Source organism: Bombus huntii, chromosome 7 (assembly GCF_024542735.1).
Source record: "Bombus huntii isolate Logan2020A chromosome 7, iyBomHunt1.1, whole genome shotgun sequence".
Taxonomy (NCBI): Eukaryota; Metazoa; Arthropoda; class Insecta; order Hymenoptera; family Apidae; genus Bombus; species Bombus huntii.
Genome location: NC_066244.1, coordinates 4,661,414 through 4,688,669, shown reverse-complemented (window position 1 = coordinate 4,688,669; position 27,256 = coordinate 4,661,414). Strand labels below are relative to the sequence as shown.

General features: G+C 30.5%; 3 protein-coding genes and 1 long non-coding RNA gene across 6 annotated transcripts in view; 2 read left to right on the top strand and 2 right to left on the bottom strand.

Annotated features, from left to right (window-relative positions):
• LOC126867765 (proline dehydrogenase 1, mitochondrial) overlaps positions 1–19,057 on the bottom strand; it is a 40,388-nt gene extending 21,331 nt beyond the window's left edge. The window contains exons 1-2 of the mRNA XM_050622650.1: positions 18,911–19,057; positions 18,403–18,817 (exon numbers count right to left, since the gene is read on the bottom strand). Coding sequence (XP_050478607.1) covers positions 18,403–18,711 — 309 coding nt within the window. The 5' untranslated portion in view covers positions 18,712–18,817; positions 18,911–19,057. The remainder of the gene's footprint in view (positions 1–18,402; positions 18,818–18,910) is intronic.
• Positions 1,293–3,172, top strand: LOC126867769 (uncharacterized). Its single transcript, XR_007690412.1, has 2 exons — positions 1,293–2,087; positions 2,176–3,172. It is a non-coding gene; the product is annotated as an uncharacterized LOC126867769 (long non-coding RNA).
• Positions 19,058–20,654: 1,597 nt separating the features above from the next.
• On the top strand, positions 20,655–22,127 carry LOC126868053 (uncharacterized protein F58A4.6). Its single transcript, XM_050623212.1, has 3 exons — positions 20,655–21,388; positions 21,474–21,588; positions 21,714–22,127. Exons 1-3 carry the CDS (start codon positions 21,012–21,014, stop codon positions 21,978–21,980), a joined length of 759 nt encoding a protein of 252 aa, XP_050479169.1. The 5' UTR covers positions 20,655–21,011; the 3' UTR covers positions 21,981–22,127.
• Positions 22,128–22,159: 32 nt separating this feature from the next.
• Positions 22,160–27,114, bottom strand: LOC126868048 (bleomycin hydrolase). 3 transcript variants are annotated; one of them, XM_050623205.1, is made up of 5 exons: positions 26,966–27,114; positions 24,134–24,450; positions 23,222–24,049; positions 23,092–23,150; positions 22,883–23,026 (listed from the first exon to the last, which is right to left on the bottom strand). In XM_050623205.1, the coding sequence occupies exons 1-4, from the start codon at positions 26,973–26,975 to the stop codon at positions 23,127–23,129; spliced, it is 1,179 nt and encodes a 392-aa protein (XP_050479162.1). In that variant the 5' UTR covers positions 26,976–27,114; the 3' UTR covers positions 22,883–23,026; positions 23,092–23,126. The 3 variants fall into 3 exon arrangements, with proteins under 3 accessions (XP_050479160.1, XP_050479161.1, XP_050479162.1); XM_050623203.1 differs by lacking the exon at positions 23,092–23,150 and having other exon boundaries at positions 22,160–23,026; positions 26,966–27,112; XM_050623204.1 differs by lacking the exon at positions 23,092–23,150 and having other exon boundaries at positions 22,160–23,026; positions 24,134–24,447; positions 26,966–27,109.
• Between the last annotated feature and the right edge of the window lie 142 nt (positions 27,115–27,256).

Genomic DNA, 27,256 nt, shown 5'->3' with positions numbered 1-27,256 from the left:
ATGCAAAAATACAAAAAAATTAGGAGCAAATTTTCAACCTTTTAAAAGAAGGTTAAGGAATATACTTGTGTACTTTTACAAACTAAACTTCGTTTGGCAGCATCACTCCTTTTTAAACTTTTTCCCCATAATCTGAGTGGCCGGTGAGAAATAAACCCAAAATACGAGGGTTTCAAGTATCAAAATCCATCGGCTGAAAAGTTATGCGTCGTTAAAATTTGATACTTTTGATACCAAATTAATCTTATACATTGGAAGTAGGCCATTAAAGTGTTAGTCTTCGTCGACGCTATGAACGTTATAGCTGGGCTATATATTTTTTGGCCGCTTCTGGCAGTTGGTAACACATATACAAAATGATATTTGCCAAATTGATTCATGATTAGCCATAACTTTTGAACCAACGCATTCCCAGACTCAAAATTGTTATATTTCGTTTTTATTCGTCGAATACTATCGAAAGATGCAAAGATGGTTCGACAAACAAAATTAATGCCCAAAACGAAGTTTAACCTCTAACTTGAATGACGCATAGCATTAGAAACAATGGATTTTGACTTTATATTTATTTGACGTTATATCTCGTCCATGTATAATGATTTTCAGATGATGCGAGAGAATGTTTTTAAAAAAGCGATGCTTCCAAACTTCAAAAGGTTAAACCTTTTATACATTTCCTGGATCCTAGATCGGCCACTGTGCGACAACACTGTTAATAGGCATAAAATTGCAGACATTGTTTTCCCATGTGTATATACAGCCAATTTTAACCATTCATTCCCCGCTGATATAAACTTAAACATGTGGCGCCGAAGGTTCTACACCAGGTTTATTCACCGGTTGAATTCCTCGCATAGTGTAATCATCATTCTCAATGAAGGCGCGAATCAGTCGTAAGAAATGCAATAGCGACGAAACGAAATACGAAAATAAATAATTAAATTCCTAGAAATATTAAATATATTAATACAAATAATTTTATGTTGTTATTTCTATACTCAGAGGTAGGATCACGATAATTATTATTTTATCGAATGGATAAATCTATCACACCGTTCTGAGCCAAAAATCCTTTCTTGCACGCGCTTACAACAACTAGGGATAAAAATAAAAAAGCATAGTAAGCCTATCGATTGTAACTAGGATTATCTTCTAGTTACTATTTCTTATAACTAACGCATCTGCATATAGATGGCGAGCACGAATTCACGTTGTCATTTTTAACATTTTAAATATAAAAATATATCAAATACTCTGTTGTTATTTCTATACTCAGAGGTAAGATCAGAATAGTTATTATTTTATCGAATGGATAAATCTATCACACCGTTCTGAGCCAAAAATCCTTTATTGCACGCGCTTACAATAACTAGGGATAAAAATAAAAAAGCACCTTAAGCCTAATCGATTAAATCTATCGATTATAACTAGGATCATCCTCTAGTTACTATTTCTTATAACTAACGCATCCACATATGGATGGCGAGCACGAAGACACGTTGTCATTTTCAACATACTCTAACAACTATTTCTAATTACTCGTATTGTCAGTAGGCTGCGGATTTTTGTGCATTTATAAGAGATTAAAAATTGCAGAAATATACAGAGAAATATACAAAACATCCAAAGTATAGCACACGTGATAATATTCAATAGATGAGATAAATTTCTATTTAGATCGTATCTGAGAATCTGCAGTCTAACTATCAGTGATATTAATGGAAATTATAGAATCAAACCAAGACAAAAAGTTCCGCCATTCGTAATGATTACCTTTAATAAAAAGTACTATTAACTAGACTACGGATTTTTATGCATTTATGGGAAATTTGAAGCTGCAAACATGCGAAATCCAAAGTACGTATCTCACCTAACTGACATTTATAGCGCAGGTGCAATCTACGTTTGAAGTGGATGATACGTAACTTTTGAACGGCGTGTGTCTGGTATGCAATACGATGTTCATAAACCATTGATTAGGGGAGTATGTAATATGGCGACTGTGTGAGCTGAATGTAGCAATTCTGCCAGGATCAATACGGTCTTGGCAAAAATGCTCATCCTTAGACATCAGCTCTGTTAGTAAGGTAACTGTTACCATTCTTGCTTAACTAGCATAACGCTACATTTTAACCTTGAAAGCAAATATCAAAGGGCTCATGTTTTTATTTATAGAATCTTTCATAAGAGAATAGAATCTTTCATAATATATTCACACACATACGTGCATACGTACGTAAAATGATTTACGACAATTAAAATGCAAAGTCTTCTTATTCCAATATCTTATATTAATAACACAAACAATACATTACAGCAATACATTATTTTATGTTAAAAAAGGAGTCATTTATACAATTTTACGTATATTACGTATGTATACTTTCTTTGATGCTTGAAATTATGTGCAAGCAATAGCAAATGTACACAAATGTGCACAGATGTGAACAAATGTACAAATGGAAAGAGAATCTTTTTTGCAGAAATTTGCAACTAAAAGTAATTTTCTTTATTATTGCTCTTTAAAATCTTAGACGCCTATAGAAACAGAAATTGGACTACTATAGATCCCAAGAAAAATTAAGAGAAATAATATCTATAATATCTGTCTGCTATGTCGTTTTAATTGCTTCTGAGTGACTCGAGGGACAGGAATTTTCATTTGAAGAAATATCGAAATGGTAAAAATTCCGAATAAAATGTTTTTAAAGCCGTGTTGCTCGTCCCGGTGGATTTTATATTTCAGATTTCCCTATTTTATCTGCGAGAACAACAGAGGAACCTCAGCTAGCGATCCCAAAATATTCAACGTGTAGAACACCTTCCAAAATTAGATTTAATTCTGCGACCTCCTCTTACAAAGACATGAAATAAAGCGCGAACTGGGACTAGAAAATCGAAATATGCGAAGGCAAATTTCAGTGTAAATTTCGTAGATAAAAATATAGATCGACAAAAGGATACATATGTATTTGAAGAATAATGATTAAACCTACTCCATCCTAAATTTTCCTAAATTTTGATTTGAAAATTTTCATCAAAACGAAATCAAATCAAATTTGTTAAATTCTATATAAAAATGTTTTATGTCTTTTGTTATTTTTCTTCTAGAAATAATATAAAATATGTAACTTTATCATCATCTTTAAATAGCAAATAATTTGAATTTGAAGTATTCTATTGTGCATACATTTGACACATGCTTTATTAATTTATGCTTTATTAATTCCTATTTAATTATTGCGTTGTAAGACAGAACTCGTTATTTTATCGTAAAATAAGGATTGAAATATTTCATTAATAACGAATAGATATTGAAATAAATACAGAAACTGCTCGACAAACTTCAATGATTAATAAAAGTAAATTGAAAATGTTTATTTCATGTTACGATGGTAATTTACAAAATTGTTAATTGGAATTTAAATTGAAAATGAATTATTGGAGTTTTAAAATGCAAATATATTTAGTGTAACAATTTTTGATAAAAGAACGAATAAAAAATTATCCTTCCCAGCCTTTCGTACCATACTTTCTTTATTTTCGTCATTATCCTCTTTCAAAGGGAGGAAACCAATGAAGAAGCAATTAAATAATAACCAATTAAACAGATATTGAATAAAATTTGTACAATACAATTGAATAACAAGAGACGTAATTACTCACGGACTGAGAATAAGACAGTGAATGGTTGTGATGCAAACAAAAAGGGTCGAACGTAATTGCGATGGCGTTTCCACATCGATCTGATCTCGCTAGGTTTCACGGGATAATTCACCGCTGAAATCGTAGGAATCAAACATCGGAGAGGAATTTCCCAGTCGATGAATAGACCAGACAATACTCCATTCCTCGTTATTTCCTTCAATCACAATTCTTTCAAATCTCTCATTGCAAATAATTACATATCAGCTACTGGCCCCCTGTGTTATTTCATAATATGAAAATAACTATTTAATAAATACCTTCTAGAGAATATATACGTATCGTTTTAATATATCGTTTTACTCTTATACTTGACAGTGAACGATAGCTTTTCAGAAATCATATTAATTTTCAATACTTTAATTATCAACAATTCAGATACTATGATTGGGATTAGGGATACCTAACATGAAACGAGCAGCAAAACACATGAGTTAATGTTTTGTTTATGTAACACCGATAAGAAAGTTTTATCAAGATTATTAGAGTTTACCAACGTTATATATACTTACTGATAAGTACACAATATCCAGTCACTCGGAGTACCAAGAAGAGGGACGTTTTTCAAGTGGCACACTTCATAGATTCGATGATTACATATATGGAATTATGAATTTCCTACGTGATTTCGTAACGTTACGTCATTTCTATTTTTACATGATTTTGATTTAATACGGCGTGGAAAAGGCATTCGAACGCTCTTGAACACTTCAAAGATTTCAAAAGTAAAGCAAAACTCGAGAATTTGTAAAATGAAAATTCGAAGGTTCCAAGGATAGAAGATCTGGAAATTTTGAAACTCGTAGATTTAAGCAATTCGAAGCACATTGAGCGCGTTGAACCTGAGACAGGCTACGAGACGAAGAGGACGGTTAGCATCAGAAAGTTGATTATTGATTAATACCGGCAGACAAATAAAAATTAAAAAAGATTTGACACCAGTAGCCCATCAACTTTTTCATTGATTTTTAAGTGGGATATGGTTGTCCATGTACCGTAGTAAACTTGATTGGAATTTCAGTAGCCGACCTCCGCGAGTTTCCTCGTACAACGGCTCTTCCTCGACCGAACTCGTGCAGCTCTTAACATTTTATTCGCAAAACTAAGGAAGAAAGGAAACTACAGATTACGCGGTTCTTCGGCATTCTTGTTCCGCGATTGATTCGAAGGTTCCAAGCCGAAGATACGATCTCCAAATGCGGAAATTATTTGACACGAACGTAACAAGACCAGCGTGGTCTGTCGAAGCAAATCGATTTAAAGCGACGAAAGAAAGACACGCTGGATGTAAAGAAGAAGAAATTGGGCATTTTTATTCACAAAGATGACATTTTTATCACAACATTTTGTACGTATATGAATAATATACATAAATATAAAATATTTCTTACAATTCTTACGTATCTCAATAACTTTTTTACATTTTGTAAGTGTACCAATACTCGTGAACGGGAATGTATTGGAATATTGCAATCAAGAGCTATAACGAACAGGATATTGAACAGAAGAAGTTGTCGACGAAGATATTCCGATCGAATGGCAATCAAAAGACTCAACGAACAGAGAATGATATCAGACGTGAAATTTCCGATCTACGAATGGGATATCGAACAGAGATTTTGACATATTACCAAAAGGAATAATAGGGTAATGACTGATCGAGTGAATTTATCAAGCAACGAAAGTACAAAGATCAAAGGGATCACCGTCCTAACAGTTTAACAAATTTCTATTTCTTTATCTATCATCTATCGATTAAAGACCGAAACACAGTATCGAAAGATAGAAAATCCTATACAGCATTTGCTGAACAAATTCTCCGTTTTATCCAGAAAGATACAGCGATAAACTTCGTGTTAATTATAAGAGAAAAAACGTGCATATCACATCGTTTCATTCAGATCCGTGACACGCATTCTCGGAACGACCCCATCAATTTACGGTAATTCAAACCGTTCCACGAATCCAGAGCTTAGATGGCAGCTACCATTTCATGATACGGATTAAAATAAGAATCTCGGGTGCAGCCCTCACAGATAATCGTTTTCGATACGACTAAACGAACGAACCAACTTTGATTTCAGATGTCGTTGAAACACTCGTCGGACACAAGTCTTTAATTAATGTTACTCGCTATAGGCTTGTCGTATTCCTACGATCCTTAAATAAACTTATTTCGTCTATCTATCCGATCTATAAAGTCAACTAATTCTACTTCTTCTTTTTGAATTTCCTATATTTTCCAAATCCGAAATTATAGGTATATGATTATATTATATAACTATAATAGAGTGGTATCGATACAAAGCACAAAAGGCCGTTTCACGGGTCTAATCGACCATCGATAATATTCTCGTTAAGTCGTTAAATAAATAAAAAACTAAAGAATGGCGCCGTATTTTAGAAGTTGCAGTCGCAAGACCGCTAGAACCCGCTAATCCACGATACGGTACGAAAGAGGGATTAATTTATGGCATCTTGGACTGTCTTCGAGCGAAGAGAAAGCTCTCTTTCTAACAGCCAAAGTTAAGAAAAGGCCAGGACAGCCGCTCCGGACAGTTACAGTTTCACATTTCAAAGAGAACACTGTCTCATCAGGCCTTGATCGAAGCGGAAGTGAGCCCAGTTTGTGGTTTAATACGCTCATCCTTCCTAATACAGGATTCAGAATCATACCAGATTCTATTACCATAATTGGTATATGGATCATCCCTAGAATACCATGTGTAAGAAGAACATTTGTTATTTTTCAAGCAAGACAGTGTACCCAAGCCAAGAGTAGCTCTATGAATCGATTTGTCGTTGTTGATAGTTCCTGAATTGATTTACTAAAATAATATTTATCAGCAACGATGTCCATTGTATTTTTCCAAAGAAGTTGACAATCAACGCGAAATACAGAGAACTGTTTCATGGGTAATTGATCATCGATAACGTTTGCTGTTAAAGTGCATGCAAACGCACTATGTAGCATGCGTTTGATATAACTTCGTTATCGTGCGCTCGCGTTTTCGTTGAAGGATGGAGTTAATCACATAACGTAAGTACTTTGGTACATTGTGACGCTATCACGCATATTCGCAATTGACAAATATAGTCGCATACTCCACAGTCTGCTGCGAAGATTATTAAGTTTAAATGGTTTGCTCCAAATGTTTCAATCGTAGGTTCTCTTTGAAATTTTCTCTCGTGATAGGGTGTACCGTCATTTTGTAGAGTAATATCGAAACGAATGGCAAGTAGTACAGTGTTAATTAATAAAGTATTATTAGCAGACTTTATAAAAAGTGGATTTATTGTGTATTTTATTATGAATTTTATATAGAACGATTTTTATCGTAATGTGACTTTTAAATAAAAGTAATAGCTGCCATAAAGTTCTAAATATTGTTATTAACATTATTCGTATCTTTCTTTGATTACTATTTCTCCTTTTATATCATGATAAATAACGATGGAAAATAGAATATTCTACTTAATCTCTTTCTGACTTACTATGCTATTCTTGATTAAACATTCCATGATAGATATCAAGTTTTAACGTTCGTCATTAATCACGACAGTTTTCTATCGTGACACATTTGATGCATTGTCCGCTTTATAGCAGCTATAATAAGAAAGATTTCCCTACACAGATTGATAAATAAGTAATCGACTCAATATTTGATTTCGTATTTTCATATTCATTCATCGGTCATTTCATTTCATATTCGTATTTAAAGACACTCGTGATACAGCAAATTAAATATTGTGTTAATTTATTCTGTGCAAGGCAACAAGCGTTTAAGTACTTGACAAAAATTATAAGATAATATACAAGCATACGTATGCAAAATTATTCACAAAGGTTTCTGCAGGATGAGTCACGCGTATAAAACAAATAATTCTTATTTTTCGAATAATTGATATGTACATACGTACATACATGTTTACATACATTTATATCGCAATACGTATTTCACAATTGTACTTTTTCCTTGAAAACATATTTGAACGATTCATATCGCTACACAACAAACATTATGAAAAACGATCTATGGAACATTTTTGTGTATATCTTTTTCAACGTGATTTTCTACCTGTAAAATAACAACCCAATTTTTTTATCGTTTTTTACAAAGCTCGAAAATTACGAAAATTTTATTTCGGGTATACTATTTTTAATCGTTCAACTTGAATTATCATCTATAAAAAATGTTCCAATAATAATAATACTACTGGCATTATTAATTGTAATATATAAATATATAAAAATTGAAATCTGTATAGAGGATGCCACATTTGAAGCTATAGCTCGTTTCAAAAGATTTTTCGAATCAAACTATCTCAGGAGGGCGGGTTTTACGATGATCGTGAATCGTCTCCAGATGGACGTGATTGCGAGATTTCGGGACGAGCTTTGTTTTCCTACACGGAACATATGTAATATATTCGATGATTCAAGTTGATGTTCCAGGGTCGTTCAAATTCATTCATTGCCGTTCAGAGCTTCGTTATCGAGCATTTTTAAGATTTAACAGATAAACAATTCTACCAAATGTCCAAATTGGACAAATTGTGAATATGAAATCTTAAATAAAAAAAAAAAAAAATCTGTAAGATTTGATTTACCGGAGTGTCGCGTCGATTCGGGTGCAAGCAGAAATCGAAATCACACCAGTAACGTGATTTGTCGTTATTCTTATTTCTTTCTTTTTATTCTTATGGAGAATCCGTTGCTAGGGAAATATCCACAATTTGTGCTACAATCGCCTCGAAAGAGTCAATATTATTGCAAATAGTATTACGTGTGCTTGCTTTTGGTAACGATTTAATTTACGATAGCTCATTATATCGTGCGTCTAACAAAATTGCCGATAAAATTTCGGTATACTGCCTGCTCAAGTACTCTCTCTTAAGAAAATAATATTTAACAGTCTATAAACTTTGCAACCGTTCTATTGTAGGACATCTAGAATTGTTAGTTTAGTCGACACGCTGTTTATCTTTAGTCAATATGCCTAATAATCTCTTCGTAGTAAGTAGTTTCCAAGGTTTTGTTTGTAAGTATGCTCAATTTTTGCTTCAAAGCGTAAGCTCTTACGAATACAGGTATGTATTACTAATGTAATCAACAGTGGCTAATCGTCATTCTCAGTAATTCGACGACGATATGTATTATCTCTCAATAATAAAAATTGTACTGAAATATGCTACTAAGATAATATATATGTAATATAACAGTATATATAATATTATAATAGTAATAATAATAATAATGACAGTTGCCTATCGCAATGATATAACATCAACGAATAACGATAAACAAGGGATACTTTTTTATCCTACATCAACTTCTTGCTTAATCTCTTTTTGGTAACAAACATCATTTAGTTTGAGTAAAAAATAAAGTAATACACGTGTCATTTTATTAAGATAAAGGCAAATATTAAAGCAATAGACATACGTGTTTTACAGGAGCTCTAAAAAATGTTCATAATTTAAAAAAAAAGTTTGCTTGCTAAAATTTCTGCTCATAGCTAGAAAATCTGGCTTCTATGATTATGCAACAATCTATACACTTGTACACTTATTAGTACGTAGTAAATGTTATTAATGAAAATGATAAGAATCTTGATCTGATACGTATAAGTAGACACATGTCGTAGAACCATTCTAACCTGAATCAATAGAAGTCAGTCTTATGTAATGCGTTCATCGAATATAAAAAAAGAAAGACAGTCTCTAAAATGATACACTATGTAAATATCGCGCTCTGTCGTGATAAGTATCGTACCACTATTACCTAAGTAATATTAAAGATATCCATAAGCACGAAAATAACCTCAAATATAGCTTAAGTTTATAAGTTCTTTTCTTTTCATAATTATAAATTATGAAGCTACAAATTATTTTACATTAGCAAATCAATATCCACGGATTCAAGCGACCAAGTTTTCAAATTTCCACATTTTTTAGATTTTTAAACACCTTTAAACCTTCTAACTCAAATCTAATTTAACTCTTTTCTCTATGATATCAATTAAGGATTTAAAGGATGTGTGAATGTTACTGAAACACGAACAAAAGAAATCATAGATATATGTAGACTTTTTGTAAAGAAAGATAGCAAAAATGATCTAGAACGCGTGTTATGATACTCCTTAAGGTAGTTCGGCATACATCGAAAAGTTAATGGAAAATTTAAGGAAGAAGGAAATGTCGATCTGATAATTCCATCCACGTGTCCGATTGATTTCTCTAGATTACTAATGAGGTAAACTCTACCGGTAATGACTTCTTTGCATGAGAATCGTAATTCACGATTCCTTTTGCACAAAGGTATCCCGTTGTAAATGCGTTGTAAACTTCGGACGAACTAGTCGGCCTTGAGACTACTTATCACTGTGTCATTACAGTCGAATCGAATGAGGAACATTGGTCCCCTTTCTCCCTTTCATTCACTTGCATTCGGGTGTATCTATAGGGTGTCGTAAGTAAAGTTCCTAAACGTGAAATTATGAAATTATTAACAAATCAAGCATCCTGCAAATAAAACAAAGCCATCGAAGTACGAAGAAGTAACAAGAAGATTACACTTTATAAATGTACTGGTTTCATTTCAAATTGCTAAAATAATATTTTCTCACTCCAAGTACTAATTTGTTAACTAACTAATAACCAACTAGTTACTTATTAATTAACAGCACTAAGGTAACTGTACCAAATTAGCATAAAAATACGAATTAGTAGTAGAGATAAAATGCATATAAATACGATTTAAATATTCATATATTTAACGATACGCAATAAATAAAAAAAAATGTACCTTCTGAGGAAATTTCTAATTGACAGATATTTCCGTACGTTCCAGAGTTTCTAATAGATATTGAATTTTATTACCAATAGGATATATAATGAAATGTTATAACATGGAATTATATTATATTTATATGGTATTGTAAAATTTTTATACAATTTTTTATTGTTGTTATTTCTATACTCAGAGGTAGGATCGCAATAGTTATTATTTTATCGAATGGATAAATCTATCACACCGTTCTGAGCAAAAAAAAACCCTTTATTGCACGCGCTTACAAAGACTAGGGATAAAAACAAAAAAGCATCTTAAGCCTATCGATTAAATCTATCGATTGTAACTAGGACTATCTAGTTACTATTTCTTATAACTAACGCACCTGCATATGGATGGCGAGCTAACCTTGTCATTTTCGACACTTATAAAATTTATATTTGATTCATTGTTATAAAATTTATATGTAATTTCGTATAAAATTTGTATTTAACGCTGCAGAATTTTATATGCCTATTGAATTTTGTTAACTACATGAATTAATAGAGGTTAAGTATTCTGAAAATAAAATCAAATCAAGCGTACAAGATGAACTTGATCAGATAATAACTTGATAACTCGATCCACCTTCAATACATGAAATACAAATACAATACCTTTTTAATACATAAAATACCAACTACAAAACCAAAATCATCATTTCATAAAATGATTATTCCAAAAAGCGACATAAATACTCAAACAGTTGCACTCGCGAATATACCTTGCGAAAGTGTTCGAACACTTGTATAAATCTTTTATGAATATATGACGTATGTGATACGAAACATTTCGAAATTTTATTAACACTGTAATTACTATGATAGATCTCAATTATCGTGAAAATGCTTGTTTTAAAAGATATTTCAATTTTAATTTCGCCAAATTGAGTGCATAAAACACGAGGAATAAACATAAAAGTAGTACGTTGTCTTTTCTTATACGATACTTTCCTTTCACGTACAATAGGACAAGTACAAATATCTTTCGAATTAATCGATTTTCACTCTAAGTGCCCTAATTCTTTTGTATAGAAAATATAAAAGATCTATCGATTGATGTATTAGAAAAAATTGGTAGTTCTATTTTAAAAAATTGAGGTAATTTTTAAATATTCAAAATAAGTCACTACTTTCGGCATGGGCACCCATATTGGATCATACATCGTTCGAAACCGTTTAGCTTTGCCTAATATCTTCTACCGTTTCAGAGCTGCAACTTGCTCTGCAAGTTGCGCGAGACACCTTGTATACACCAAAGTTTTCTACGATGTGTCCAAATACTTTTGTGAACCACTGTAGAATAAAATTCGCATTACGTCCAATAAAAGAAAGATTATTCGGGCGACGCAGGGAACGCGCATGCGCGCGCGCCTCTGTGCATCCGTCGCATTTATGTCAGCCGCATAGCGATGCAAACGTGCGGCTAACACGCGACTCGATCAGTATGTAGTATGTGCAACGCGACCGTAGACGCGATGTTTATGGAAAGATTTCGAAACAGTGCTCTATCGTCTGGCAACTGTCTGAAGCGAGTCTACGACAGACGAGTGCCTCACCCGCAAGGCGAGACACACTCCGCTTTGACTCAGCATTTCACCGCTAAAATGCGTCTAATATGGCGACGTAAACTTACAGCGCAACGTGGGAGATGAATGAATCGCTACGATAATAAATGAATTTGTTATGTAACTTTGTATATCGAAAAATTGGTGGTATCTTAGAAAATTAGTTGTATTATGAACGTTTTTCACTATTTTTTATAATAACTTGTATGATATTAATTATAATTGTATAATATATGTATACATATACATAATTGTATTGTATGATAAGTATATTATAATTGTACAAGTGCGTATTACGATTCCATTATAGTTGATTTAATTTTACTGATTATATTGTTTGTAAGTGTATAATACAAGTTGCTACTATACATTTATAGTTATTATCGAAATTATTGGTTAAAATTAATAAGTTAAAGTTTTCTAACTTATATTTTAAGTTAGAAAAGAATGTCTGTAAACTAAAAATCCGGAATATCGATAAAGCAAACGAAGAGCGACGAATGTCGAGTAATTTTCAGATTAATTGATTAAACAAATTGCTATATCTGCCGAACTATTAATGGTACCGACGATGATTCTTTCTAACCCTTTGCAATCCGAACTATATTTAACATTTCGTTTCAACAGATTCGCGCGCAATTCAGCTGTCTCCAGCTTTGGTTTATTTATATCTCCATATCTTAATGATTTAAATTTAGCGATTAAAAATTTGTTTATAACAATATGAATTAGCACTATTATTGTATATGTTATTTTTCGGTCCAACAACGTTAAAAAAGAAACTTTATTAGTTTAGCTTACGGAATTAAAATTAAATCGAACTAAACACGGTATAAATTAGTATATTCTGTATCTAATTTACCGACTTAGTAGCGAACGTGAGTGATACGCTGAATAACTATTATAGTCATCAGTCACGATATATTCGCGTAAGTGTTTTGGATAAGAACCGAACTTGTACACCTTTCAGATTGAATAGTAGCGGGGTACTTGTTGTACTTGAATGAAAGCCAATGAAAAATGTAAACGAGTACAGTATATGTATACATTTCCGTTGCTTGTATATGACGTCTGTGCTGATAGAATGTTAAAAAAAAATATCTATGCTGACAAAATACTAGAATATGTCTATACTGATTGAATGTTATGATATGTATGTCTGTTCCACTCGGACAGTCCGAGCTCCCTCGTTTGTTCAGGACACACGTTGATTGTTAGTTGTCAAAAATTAGTTTTCCGATCAACGGCGACCTAAGTATCGCAATCATCCTTCCGAGCTTCCTTAACGCACCTCCTCCTGGTAAGGGTGGAGTGGTAGCAGAATTAAAGCTAGGTGTTCGGTTTTCCGGAAAGATTGTGATACTTCTCCGGAAGTTAGAAACCATGGCAACTCGTATCGTTATAATATGGCTTCAAAGTACCTTTTAGAGGTACCGAGTTCATAACTCGTCGTTGACTATTGAATGGAAAATAAACTACAATTGTAAATGCTGCCTAATAAGGTTTAAGATTTCAACTGAAAAGTAACCCTCTCTACGATCGTGCTATAAGCTTCACAGATGAATAACTCAACACCTGGTTCCTTGGGTGATCTGAACGTAACATCTGCTTCTTCTTCTTTTATTCTTTAACGCCGCATTCTTATTTTATTCTTATTTAAATTCAAAATCTAATTAATTTTTTAATCAAACATTTTTATCATACCCATACGATACTAATAAGAAATATTTTATTTGTTCCAGATAAAAATTCATAAAAAGTTAATTCTAACATTATCTAAAATGTTTTTACGCTTAAAATGTCGAACAGTGTTATAATAGGTAATTTAATTATTAAATCAATTAAAATATGTATATACATATAAAATAATCCATTAATTTCAAAGTAAAAATATCTTTTCAAAATATTATATTTACTTTCAATGTCGACTAAAAGTGATTAAACGTCGCCATTTCGATAAAATTTCTTGAACAACGTTCAATGAAATCTGAAACAAAGATAGGAATCAGAAGACGCAGTGTTTCTAGATTACAGTACCATACTAAACTCCACTTGATCCCGCGCCTTTAATTTTCGATGATACGAAAGACACGTGTGATTTAATGCCATGAAACTACACCTTCCCTGTATGCCAATAATAATCCTTTCTATTCAGTTTTCTTCCGAGCGTGGTATATTGAAACGTTAAGAGCATTTTTAGAAATTACTAGGTTCTATTTCCAACAACTTCTAATTTATAAGAATTCTCGTTTATCAATAGGTCCTATTGTGATATTGTAACACTCGCAACGAGTATAATAAATCTTTTGTATTTCGCTTTTATCAGTTTTATTAATTAATCCGTATAAAACAAATACATATTACGACAAAAATAACAATTACACATAAAAGAAGAGGAACATTATCATGTCGTATAAACATAAATGCAGCATTAGTGCTATCTATAAGAAAATATCTGAAAAGCGGGACATTTATCGTAAAGAAGTAAATCTTATACATTATTATACAAAAAATAAATTTCTTCAAAATATGAATCATTTGTCGTGTCTGAAACAAGCCGAATGGCATGAATAATGAGTACCGAATCAATCACGAATAATCACGTAATTTATCAAATTTCTACCTTACTGAATAATCGAAATACAGATAAGATCGATAGCCTGAACAAAAATTCTAATAAAGAAACGTGGTCAGGTTGTGACAATCTCAATGATGAAACTGATTTCTTTTTAACTCTTTCAATCTTCAAGGATTTGATAAAAGTTTGATCAAAATAATTGCAGATCACGATCGAGAATTTCAAAGGATTTAAATCGTTTTCAAGAATTTACGTCTATATTCGTGGATTTCCCAGGATTAAACGAAAAGATTGAAAATGTCTACGAGAGAGATAGGATGTGATTACAGAACTTGCACGACTTTTATCTAACCGATAAATACATAGTACATATATCGACCAAGAATTTCAAGTGTCCATGTAATTAGTCGATGATAACTATGTTAATTTAGAGATAAAGGCAACGTTTCCATTATAATCAACGATAAGGCATTTAAATGTTCGTAGAAACTTTTTTTCAGTTATAAGCAAGAAATATCCACGTTTTAATTTCAAAAAATCAAAAAAAAAAGCCGAAGGATTTTAGAATTTTGTTTACTTCTATTTTTTCTTGCGAAAATCAGTTTTACTTTTCTATCAAGCTTGAAGAAAAAAAAACGATGTAAGAACAAGTGTCTAATAAATTTTTAATTTGAAGAAATGATAGGTAAAATATGAACTGTAATAGGATAATCTTCAATAAATTCTAAAATATTCGTAAAATACTCTATATTATTCCCTATACATGTATCTCTCGTTTTTGAAAAAATACGCTAATATTATTTCTTCGTTGAATCTCTTGATCTTATAATAAAATTATTTCGATATATGAAACCATTAAAATTAGTATTGGTCATTTATTATTTATACATTTTCACGAAATAACAGAAATGAAAACTCTTTTAACTCTGAAATATATAGATATTATTTCTTAGATAAGATATTTATTTGAAACGTGTGTAATATCTATTATTATATCGTGTAATTCCATTTATTAGTATATTTAATTTTAATTCATATTTTCATTTATTATTATGTATTTATAAATAATATTATTATAATATTCGAGAACTGAATACGATCAGAATAAACGTTTCACGAAGTATTACACAGCAAAATACAATTCTTGGCACCGTCTGCCAACAGTCTAAAACGAAGACACTACAGAGTCATGTCGCACTTTAAAAATCAATAATAATCAATACGGTGTAGCAAGGTTTATACATTCAGGATAGGATGTGAATCACCAACCACGTATGTATATACACCTTATTCTATTTAAGTACTCGACGAAAGCTACATTATTACATAATTAAATGCGAACAAGTTAATTTTCCTTATTCGCGGCAGTCATGTGCATATCTAATGAATGCAACAATGAATGATGTTGTTAGAAATAAAACCAAGACGGTAGAAACCTCTGTGCTCACGAGTTAATGATGAGAACAAATTCAATATATGCAAGTATATTTGTAAATCTTGATCAAAACCAATACCTAATAAGATACGCTTCATAAGGTTCTAATACTACTCGTAAGTGGCTACAAAAAGTATTGGCACGCCGTTGTATTTATTATATCATTTAATAGTACATTCATATGATTAAAAATATTTGATACTATAAAAATGAGATATATCTATATAGACTAATATAGAGCGTAATAAAAAAGACATATCATTGAAAAATAAGGGTATGTGCAAATAAATACCTTTTATGTAAGCTTATGGCCACTATAATGATTCGTTCATTGCACTTGTCAAATATACGATCTTCATAAACTAGCTTCAAACTTTGGAACGAATACTGGCGAATTTTGGAAATCTACTTAAAATTGCTTCCATATATTCAAACGGATCGAACTTTTAGATCTTCCAATTTGCGAATTTTACTTTGCCATATAATTTTAGATAATTTAAAATAATGAGAAGAATGATAGTAAGAATATATATATACGCGTACGTACAAAAAAGAATTGTAATTATGAGGAATTAGATATCTACAAATCCTTTAAGTAAAATAATTGCAGATAAATGCATTTTGTACAACATATTGTTAAATTATTCTACATCATAATTTTAAGTAATTGACATAGAAAAACACTTGACTTAGTTAAAAGGATAATATTTACAAGTATCAATAAAATATTCTATATATTATAATTATATAAATTATAATAATATTGCTCCAAAAATACCTACTTAGAGTATATTTTACCTAAATTCACTTCCTACGATAGACCACCAAGCACCATACTTAATTATTTTCCATAATTATTATTAATCTACCGAATCTTGTATATTTCATTTGAAACTTTAATATAAACAGGAGAAATTAAATAATAAATGAGATTAAATTAAATTAAGCACTATAGCATTCTTGTAGTACCAAAAATATTATATACATATCAATAAAATATTGATACGAATGAAGCTTAACAAATTTAAAACTACAAATTATTTCATTTAACTACATAAAGATGACGACACGTCGTAGGAAATTAAACAGTCCTTCCGTAGAAGAGTATTTCCGTAAAAATTAAACAGTACAATAGTAACAACCCGAGCTAGCCAATGAAATCGTACAGGTTTTTACGATCCTCTGGTCATTCCTTCCTAGTTACGTAATTGGCCACCACTATAAGTTTGCGACAAAATTGCTAGGTCGATTCAATATACTATTAAGTATTACTAAAATCAATAACGCGCCATGCCACGTCGTTGTATAAATCGGCTACGAATCCCGACGCTATCGATAAAAGGTTGCTGGTTCATATTTAATATAGAAAATCTCCAAAAATCTCTACCTTCCTCCAATATTCAAAAAACTTTACACAGAAAAATCGACAATTAATTAATTTTGCGATCCTCTAACGCTATTGCGTAACAAACGATTTCCTTTCGGTGTTACAGAACAATGCATAAATCTTATTTCTATGATTTTTTCACGACAAATTCCTTATTCTTAGTCTGTGAGTAAAATCCTATCAAACGGAATTTTATAAAATTCCGTTAATATATATATATACTATAATAATATAATATATAATATATAATATATGTATATATATATATATACAATTATGCTATAATTTCATCGATTGCATTAAATATATGTAATTCATACACAGGCACAGAACACCAATTATTTATCTGAAAGATCCAACTAACGTGATTAACGTCGTACAACTGACTTTGATATGAGAAAAAATTCTTCGTTTTAATAGAATTTTATGTATGAATGAATCGCTGTTTTATATGAAAATGGCAATAAAATACTTCAAATTTTATGAATATCCAATAGCAACTCTTATATCGCATATCTATTATACTTATATATACCTATGTATCGTATATATTACGTGTATTGTATTCTAGTTATACTCCATGTATTAAATGATTGTTAGATACACATTATAGACTAAAGTTTTAGAATTGTAGATGATTGATACATAAGAATATTTTTTCGAATTTACGTATATATATATATATGAATGGATCTGAGAAAAAAAAATCAAACAAATGACTTTACAATGTGGCTGGAACAGAAAAGACAGGCTAGGGAAAAGAGCGAGAGAGAGAAGACGTTGTGAGAGCACATGTCATGCTATTTCGTACGTCATAGGGATAATTTATAGGTATATAACAAATCTATAATAACACGTAATATACAAAGTAACGTCATCGAGTCTGATTTGAACTTACCTTCATATTGTTCTCGGCGATGTACTCGATGGTACATAGTTGATAAACGATGTAGGCACGAAGCAATTCTTTCGTGGTTTTACTCTTAAAAGAGGCGACGGGATCGTTAAACTTCAAATCCAGAGGATCGATCTGTCGCGGAGGAGCCGGCTTCACGTCAGCGGTAGTGCCGGTGTATTCGCGATCGTACACCTGCACTAACTGCACCGATGGCTTCGTTACGTTCTCCAGGAGGCCGACAGGAAGTGGTAAACACTTCCTCAGCTTTTTACCGGCACTGCAACGCGGCACCGTTCTCAAAAACGCCATACCTTGCCGTAGCTCTAATGCAAGAAATGTCAGCAATCAGGACGCACTATTTAGCGGAAAGAAAACCCGTGAACTGCGCGATCTCCTCCGCCCTATGAGAGTCTCACTGAAAAAAGTACCAGTAGCAATGAACGTTAAGATTCGAGAACGTAGATTGACCAAGGCGATTTTTCTCAGTGACAAACGGGGTAAATCCAACCTGCCACGATCGAGTCGGAGACCCCAATACCAATAGAGGTATCTCGTCAAAGCTTAGGCCGAATCACAAGGTGGGGTACTCGTAGACATCCAGCGACGTACGAGTCAAGCGCTCACCTTACCACGATACCGTCTATTATAACTTATCTATGCAAAACACCCGTTGAAAACCGACTTTAAAAAGCAAACGAATTTTTTTGTTAAGATTCTTTTTTAATTTATTGCTAATATTAACCGGCACAACGAATTTCAATTGTTGTACGTTGCCCCAATTACTATACAGTAGCAATAGATGCTGAGACTCTGATTGGTTCCTACGAGAGGTGTGTTCGCATTGCTCGGTGTGACTGGTCGACGAAATTTTGGGAAATGCCAATAACTGCGCCGTCGTACCACGCGCACAGTGGCGCAAAACGTGCTTTACATTACCCCGAACTGCCGAACATTATTTTATTTCATTTATTCTAACACATATCTTAATGATCATTTATTTAAATTATCAATGATATATGAAATAATATCTTGTATAGATCTTTCACTTGTATCTATGTCAAAATATTCACAATAATCAATCTCTCTTAAAAGTCGCATGTTACATAAATAGTTAGTTGACTTAAAGTATGGATTATTTGCAGAATATACTTAAAAGCAAACAGATATTTAGTAAATGACCTTTTCGTTCATAAATCACAAATTTAAAAATATACATGTTTCAGTAATATTCACATGTTTTTAATCGATTATTATACATTAGAATAGTTAAAATATGCATATAAAAATATTGTTTAGAATTATAAATTATTAAATAAATATATTTGAGAATTTTGGATACAAATTGGAAAAATACATAATATGAAATAAAAGAAACATAATTATTAAATATTAATATTATTCTATATTTTTTATTTCAGTCAAAATTTACAAATTTAAATCTATTGTAGAAAATTTATGGATCATATATACTACAATTTATGTAATGTATGTATATGCATACATGATTACTAATCGAAATATGTTTTCATTTATAAAAAATACATAAGAGTTTACTATTTTGATAATAATTTTAAATTCCAGTTATATTTCATGTTATTAACTGCATATACTTTGTTATTATATTGATACATTATATATAATATTGAATGACCAATAAGAATGCTTCGTTCAAAATATGTAGTTGTAATAATCAAAATCTTCAGATAATAAATTTCTTAAATCATTTTGTCATAAATACCACATGATATTTTTTATTTTAATTTTATCGCCATTCTTTGCGTTATATTCTACGACGTATATTTAAATTACATTTTAAACAAAATAAAATTTAGTAATCTAAATTTTATCTACAATCATACATTACAATCTATTGCATATAAAGCTCATGTAATCTATATGTAAATAACTAAAAAACCAACATTTAATGTTTATCATAACGGACACATTATTTATCAATGGAAACGTTTAAATTTTACTAAAGTTATAAATAGAACTAATATTATTTTTTCTATAATTATTCCTACTCAAAAGTACCTTAAAAAATATTATTTAATCGTATTGAAAATTAATATGAGATTAATTTTAAATAGTAATTCATATCTTACCTAAAATATTATACAATGTATGTTATAATGTTTACATGTAAGTTCAAAAGTTAGATATTAAGTTCAAAAAATTAAAGAAACGCTTTCTTATTAACTTTGATAAATAACTGATTATGTTAACTTATTATGATTTAAATATTATCATCCCCACCACTTTCTCTTCTTTACCACGCGTGTATATATAAGATGAACTAAACTTTTAACCTCAAATTGTCAACTGCAAACCTTACGTAGAAAATATTTCGTATAAGATATCTTTGAAATGTTAAAGGCAGAAGGATTTTTACATAAAGTAGTATAATTTTTTTATATGTTGAATACAGTTATTAATACTTTACAGATATAAAGTTTATCACCAATATTTGTAAAAGTTGGTCAAAGCAGTGTATGTGATACAAATTCTTAATATGTATTATTTATACTGTAATGTTGTAATGGCCCTACATACAACGAAACAACATTCTCATATGTTTAAAGAAGCGTCTATTTTGCGGAATTAGAAAAATGGATAGTTCTATAAAATTAATTGTACATAAAGGTGGCACAATTTTCGATAGCATTATTGTTACACCTTATTCTGTAATTAAATATGAGCAGAAAGTAAGAGAAACTAAAAGTACATGTCGGATAAATGTTGACATAAACAAAGTCAATGAAAGTAACGAGATACAAGTAAACAGAATTTGCCTAAACAAAAGAGGACTTAATGCCTATGTTGTATCAGCATATATTATAACATTAGCAAATTCACAAACATATCGAAAAGCTGCACTTAAAAAATTATTACAATATTTAATATACAGATTGTCAAACAGAGTGTATTTAGAAATGATTTTAATAAGATTGAAAATGCCAAGGAAACAATTTTTAGATTACAAATGGCAAGATTCTAACTGTTCAGTTAATTAAAGCCTTTTTTCATTATTGCTTTATAAAACTATACAATACAAATTCCTCTAATTTTAGGAATGAGAGAATGACACAAATGACAATGGAAAGAAGAGAAATTGATCATGCTATGTCTTGGTTGTCTACTTTGGGTGGAGCGTTTTCTGCTTTAGGAGAAGAATTTCAACAATGTGTAAGTTTTATATATTTTATTAATATGTATCTACTATATATTAAAAACTAGTAAATATTACATTTGATTGTTTTGTGCAATTATTTCTTTGAATAATTTATGTTTAAATGTATTTTTCTATCCAGGCACAGATGGCTGGAAAAATTTCCATGAAGCAATTTGAACTAGCACTTCGTCTCAGAGATCCCTTTCTAATTGCTCGTTGTAAACTATATACTGCCTTAAGCTTAATTCAACAAGGCCAATTAAAAGAACCAAAAAGAATGATAAAGTGTATTTACAAATTTTCTATAAGTTGGAATGATATTCGTTTGCAAAATATGTGTCAAGGTGTATGGGCAAAACTTCAATATTGTTATAAAATACAAAAAGAACGGCATAAAACTGTTTAATATTAGTAATATATAAAATTTCTAAACATAGTTTAAGATTAGGCTAATTAAATTTGATATTTATGTTTAGAAATAAATAATGTGTGTAAAATATTGTTTCCAAAGATGTATTTTTTGTAATTATTAAATAAATGTTACTAAAAGATATTTTGTTAAATTAAAAGTAATGACTAAATATATACATTTGCAACATTTTTATTAATCTTCATACAATTATTAAGTTTCTTTTCAACTTAAAAAACATTTAAAATAGAGGTATAATATGTAAATGTGAAGTCAAATACTATATTTTCGAAGCTTTTTAAATAAACTTAATGAAGCAATACTTTATGAAGTATGCATATGTAGAACACATATAATAGTACATCTTTTAATTTCTAACTTCTTTTGGTTTCTTCGTATAGTTAAATTACATATAACTTATATACTTAAGTGACATTTAAAATATAATTAAAAAAAAAAGAAAGAAACGAAAGCAATTATTCTTAAGTAAACACAAACTATAAATTAGAAACAAAATTACACATGTGATTATCTTAAATTTTAGGAACTATGTTAAATATACAATCTTAATATTTTATTAATTATAGCAATATATATTATTTTAAACCTGAATAGGCGTTAAATAATCGAAATATCATAATTCAACTTTCTAGAGTTATTCCTTAATTGTTGTTAATGAACTATAAAAGTGTTAAAGTCTTAATTTATTGTACTTTGCTGTACCAATGCGCTCAAAATTGTATTTGATGTTTAATTTTTTATGTTATATATACACTTTTTTTAACTAAAATATTTTATCTTGAAATAGTTTTTAGCTTACATTATTATCAGTGAGCAAGTGTACCCATAGGATCCCATGCAGGTAAGGTAATGGGTTCTTGTTTAAATACATCTAAAACATCTGCAGGTACCAATTTTTTATCAATAACTGCTTCAAAAACAAATTCGGAAAACCAGTCGGCTGTTAGTAATAGATATCCTTTTTGTCCTTGATCGTCTCCCCAAGAATTCTCTACTCGGAACTGTTTAATTTTACCTTCATTCTGAAAAAGCAAAGAATTATAACAATTCATACTATACAATTCATAATACAAATACAGACACGTACATATCTCTCTTGCTTTTAATGATACTAAGAAATTTTTAATATGTAATCTTGAAAGAGGACTGTAGTATGAGAAAAAAATTCTTTACACAATCATTTTTCCTTAATTTTTAAAAAATCGCTACTAACTTACATCGATTGAAACAGCTGTAAGTGTCATTGCATGAACCATCATAGAATCTCCATAAAGTAATCTGTCAGCTTTTGTAAGATTAACTTGGATATCAGTTCCAAACATTAATTCAAAGTCATACGCTCTCAAATCCTGTATTCCTTGTTTAGCTATTAATCGTTTGTTCACATCGCATCCAAACCATACAGGTTCATTTTGTTTTATACTTTCTGCACATAATTTCATTAATAATTCAGGTGGTTGATTATTATAGAGTGTAGGTCTTCCTCCCAAAACATTTCCTAAACAGTCTATGGTATAAAGCTTTCCATATGGATTAGATGGCCTAGGATCTGTTACTAAACATACTTTATCATCTACATTGTAGTAGGGTTTCACATATTTCTCATAAAATTCTACTGGTGTAATAGGTCCAATACAATTATAATTCTTTGACTTGTCATAATATTCCCAGGTGATTGTTTTTGAAGGTATGCCTAAACAAATACCAATTATTCGATAGATTACAACCATTTGTTCTAGAATCTGAGCTTCTAATTGTTCATCTGTTGCTCCATTGGATATTAAATCTCTTAAAACTTTGGAATATTCTCTAAGTTTACTTTTCAAAAGTGTATTCATGCGCGAACTAGATTCGCAATTGTATGATTCTGGGAAACAGATTTTAGGAACAAGACCATGTCTATTTATAAGATTAACGACCATATCCCATTGTCCGCCATCACAAATAGGATCATGTAATAAGAATGACACTAACCGACCTTCTACAGGTTCATTTCGTTTAGCAGTTTTTACAATATTATGTAAGAAATAATTGCACCTTTCGATCTGTATAATGAAAAATATATTACCTAATAAATACAAAATAGAAGTCATATATACCGTGAGATATTATTTGTATATAATATTAACCTTATCCCAGAAGAACAAATAAGCTTGGCTGAATTCAAACTCATCCAAATTATATTGCTTCATAAAGGCACTCCTCATAACATTTAAAGTGGAAAATATCCAACATCTGCCAGAATTTTTTTGATTAGTTATAGGTTTTCCTTCCATTGCAATCTTGTGACTAAACACATGCTGCGTTTCTTGCAAAACCTTTCGCGAAATGCAAGCTTCCAAGGGATTGGTTCTTGTACACACATTTTGTGCCAAAGTGTTGCGATTATCTTCATAGAATTTTGCACGTAGTTGATCCAGAACTTCTGTCGTCAAGAGACCTGCTACTTAAAAATAAAATAACATTCAATCTCCTTCTTCAAAAATATTATATGAAAACTTTAATATTTATAACATTTTATATGATACATGCATGATTATTTTATGAATTACAGATGGGCATTATTGTTTCTTAGAAATTTATTAAAATTTTATGTATCTATATGGAATTTAAAACTTAATAATATAATACAATGTTTATCCAAATGTCATCAATATAACATTATTGTAATAATATGCACAATATCATATGCAATAGGATATAAGGATGAAAATAATTAAATTAAAAGAAAAATTAATTAATTAGAATCGTTTATAAGTCAAGAAAGTTAACTACTATTGATTTATTTTATACTAAAATACTATATATGCTTAATGTGGACATTCTATAAAAAATGCTAAAGCATTAAAAACAGGCAAGAAAAAAGGTACAATAAAGGATTTCTTGAATAGAATTGCAAAAGAAGTGGGGGGTCGGTGAAACAATGTACATAGACAAAAAGGAGAAGAGGAGATAGCAGAGAAGGAAATGGAGAGCACAGAAGATAAAAATAACAAAGGAATTGTAAGAAATAAAAATCGAAATAGAGACATTGCAGCAATATTAGGATCACTAGCAGGTTTTGTTGAAAAAGTTCAAGGCCTGAGTGGTGAAGTAAGGCAAAACAATTTTTCTATGGAGCAAGAAAAATGTAAAATAAATGACGGAGAAAGAAATTTGGTGGGAGGATAAAAGGAAAGAGATGTTGGATAGAATTAAACACCTTGAAGACAAGATGACTCAAACTAGGGAGAGGGAAGATCAAAATAATAATAAAATCATTGAATAGAACATAGGAGAAGTGGAAGGAAGAGTGCTAAGGGAAGTTAAAAGAAGTTCAGAAAGCCAGCTGAATGCAGAAGTGGAAAGAATGAGAAGAACGATTGAATTACAAGACAGAAGAGACAAGAAAGATAATATGATAATTAGAAGATTAACTCTAAATAAGGAAAGAATAAAGCAACAAATAGAAAGTTTCTTTAAAGAGATTATAAATGGTGACGTAATGTAAGCAAGAATAGGAAGTGTTCAAAGAAAAGAAGTAACAATAGCTGGCATGTGAAGCTGGGAGGATGAACAAAATATTGAAGTATAAATATAAAATACTAGAATCTGCAAGGGTATAGAGAAAAAAGACAGAGGAGCTAAACTAGGATATCAGAAACTAAGGGTGTGTGGAAAATGGATAGAATAAGAGCAAAAATAGAGGTCAACTAATAGACGATACCAGATTTTTTAATAAAATAAGATATAATTAAAATTCTAACAGAGAGAGACAAAGAATTGCAAGACCAAGTGCAATATAATAAAATTAAGAAATCCAAATGTAATAGGAAGTACAGATATATCAACACTGGTTGGAAAAGGGAAAAAGAAAATGTATTTTTAAGTAATTTAGAAATTAACAAACCTTGACACCTTAACAAACATCTATTAAAAGACTGCTATAGGACAGGCATATTAAGAAAGAAAGACATAGTAGAAGGCATGATAAATGAAACGTTAATAATTTGGTTAAGAGTTTTAGAAAAAAGAAAAGGAGAACATAGGACCTGACAGAGCAAAATGTATATGTGATATTGTATATAGGTTAAAAGAAATAAAGACATATATGTTTAAGATTTAGTTTAGATATAAGATAAGTTGTATACATATATTTAAGGTAAAAATATAGACAACTGTAAGATCTCAGATTCAAGTACTTTAAAAGAACTACAGAAATGAGTAGCAATTCAAGTCTTTTCCAGGCTGCAAGAACAAGAATAAATACATCAATCTATTATGCTTATGATCATAATTGTTCATGAGCAATACTTTCCATTAAATCTTGTTAAAATACATTTAAATTAATATAATTTTAATCTAGATTAAACTACAGTTTATTAGAATAAAAAAATATATATGTTAAACAGTATATCTAAAGAAATGTATATTAGAATTAGTTGTAAAATGAATATTACCATAATACTAATAAATATTAACAATTCATAAAAATTCGAATCAGCCGTAATTCATAATATTCAATATTTTCCAAATAATTGTAACATTACTTCTTTTTTAAATAAAATATAATACGCAGTATTCTTAAATTAACAGGAAATATCTGTGCGAAAACATTTCTATGTAAATACATACATATGTTTTTAGTTTAGCTGAAATTCTGAAATATCAAACATTCCAAAGAACTTAACTACTTATTTAAAAAATATATATAACTAATTGTTTCGTAGAATAATTAAGGCGTTGCCGTGAACTAATTAGAGCTAATTAATTTTTTTAGAAAGTAAATATTTTATTAACAGCAAGTATCAATACAATAAGAGTTAATAAGGGCGGGGAGTGGCTAAACAGAGAATTTAACAGAATTTAATATTCTTCAATTTAATAAAACTTCAATTCTTCTATAATTGTATTGCACAAATGTTGTATTGAAAAGAAGGATGAAAACTAAATACATGAATGTAAATAAAAACGTAACTTACAGGCAACCATCGTGATGTATGAATTCTTCTTGCTGTAACTGCTGTTACGTTAAGTTACGTGGTTTTAGGGAAAAGATGAGTGGGTTGGTGCCCGTGGAATGCTGAACCGTTCTGTTCTCTGGAGTGCGCGGTAATTGAAAAGACTTTTATAGGTGTACACTTTAATAAATCTAAACTTTGTTCAAAACTTGTACTTTGCTTTAGAAACTAGTTCATCAAGAATACAACAGGACTATCTCTCGAAAGTCAACTGAAATAATCTGACAAAATTCGTTCTTGTTTTCGATTTTC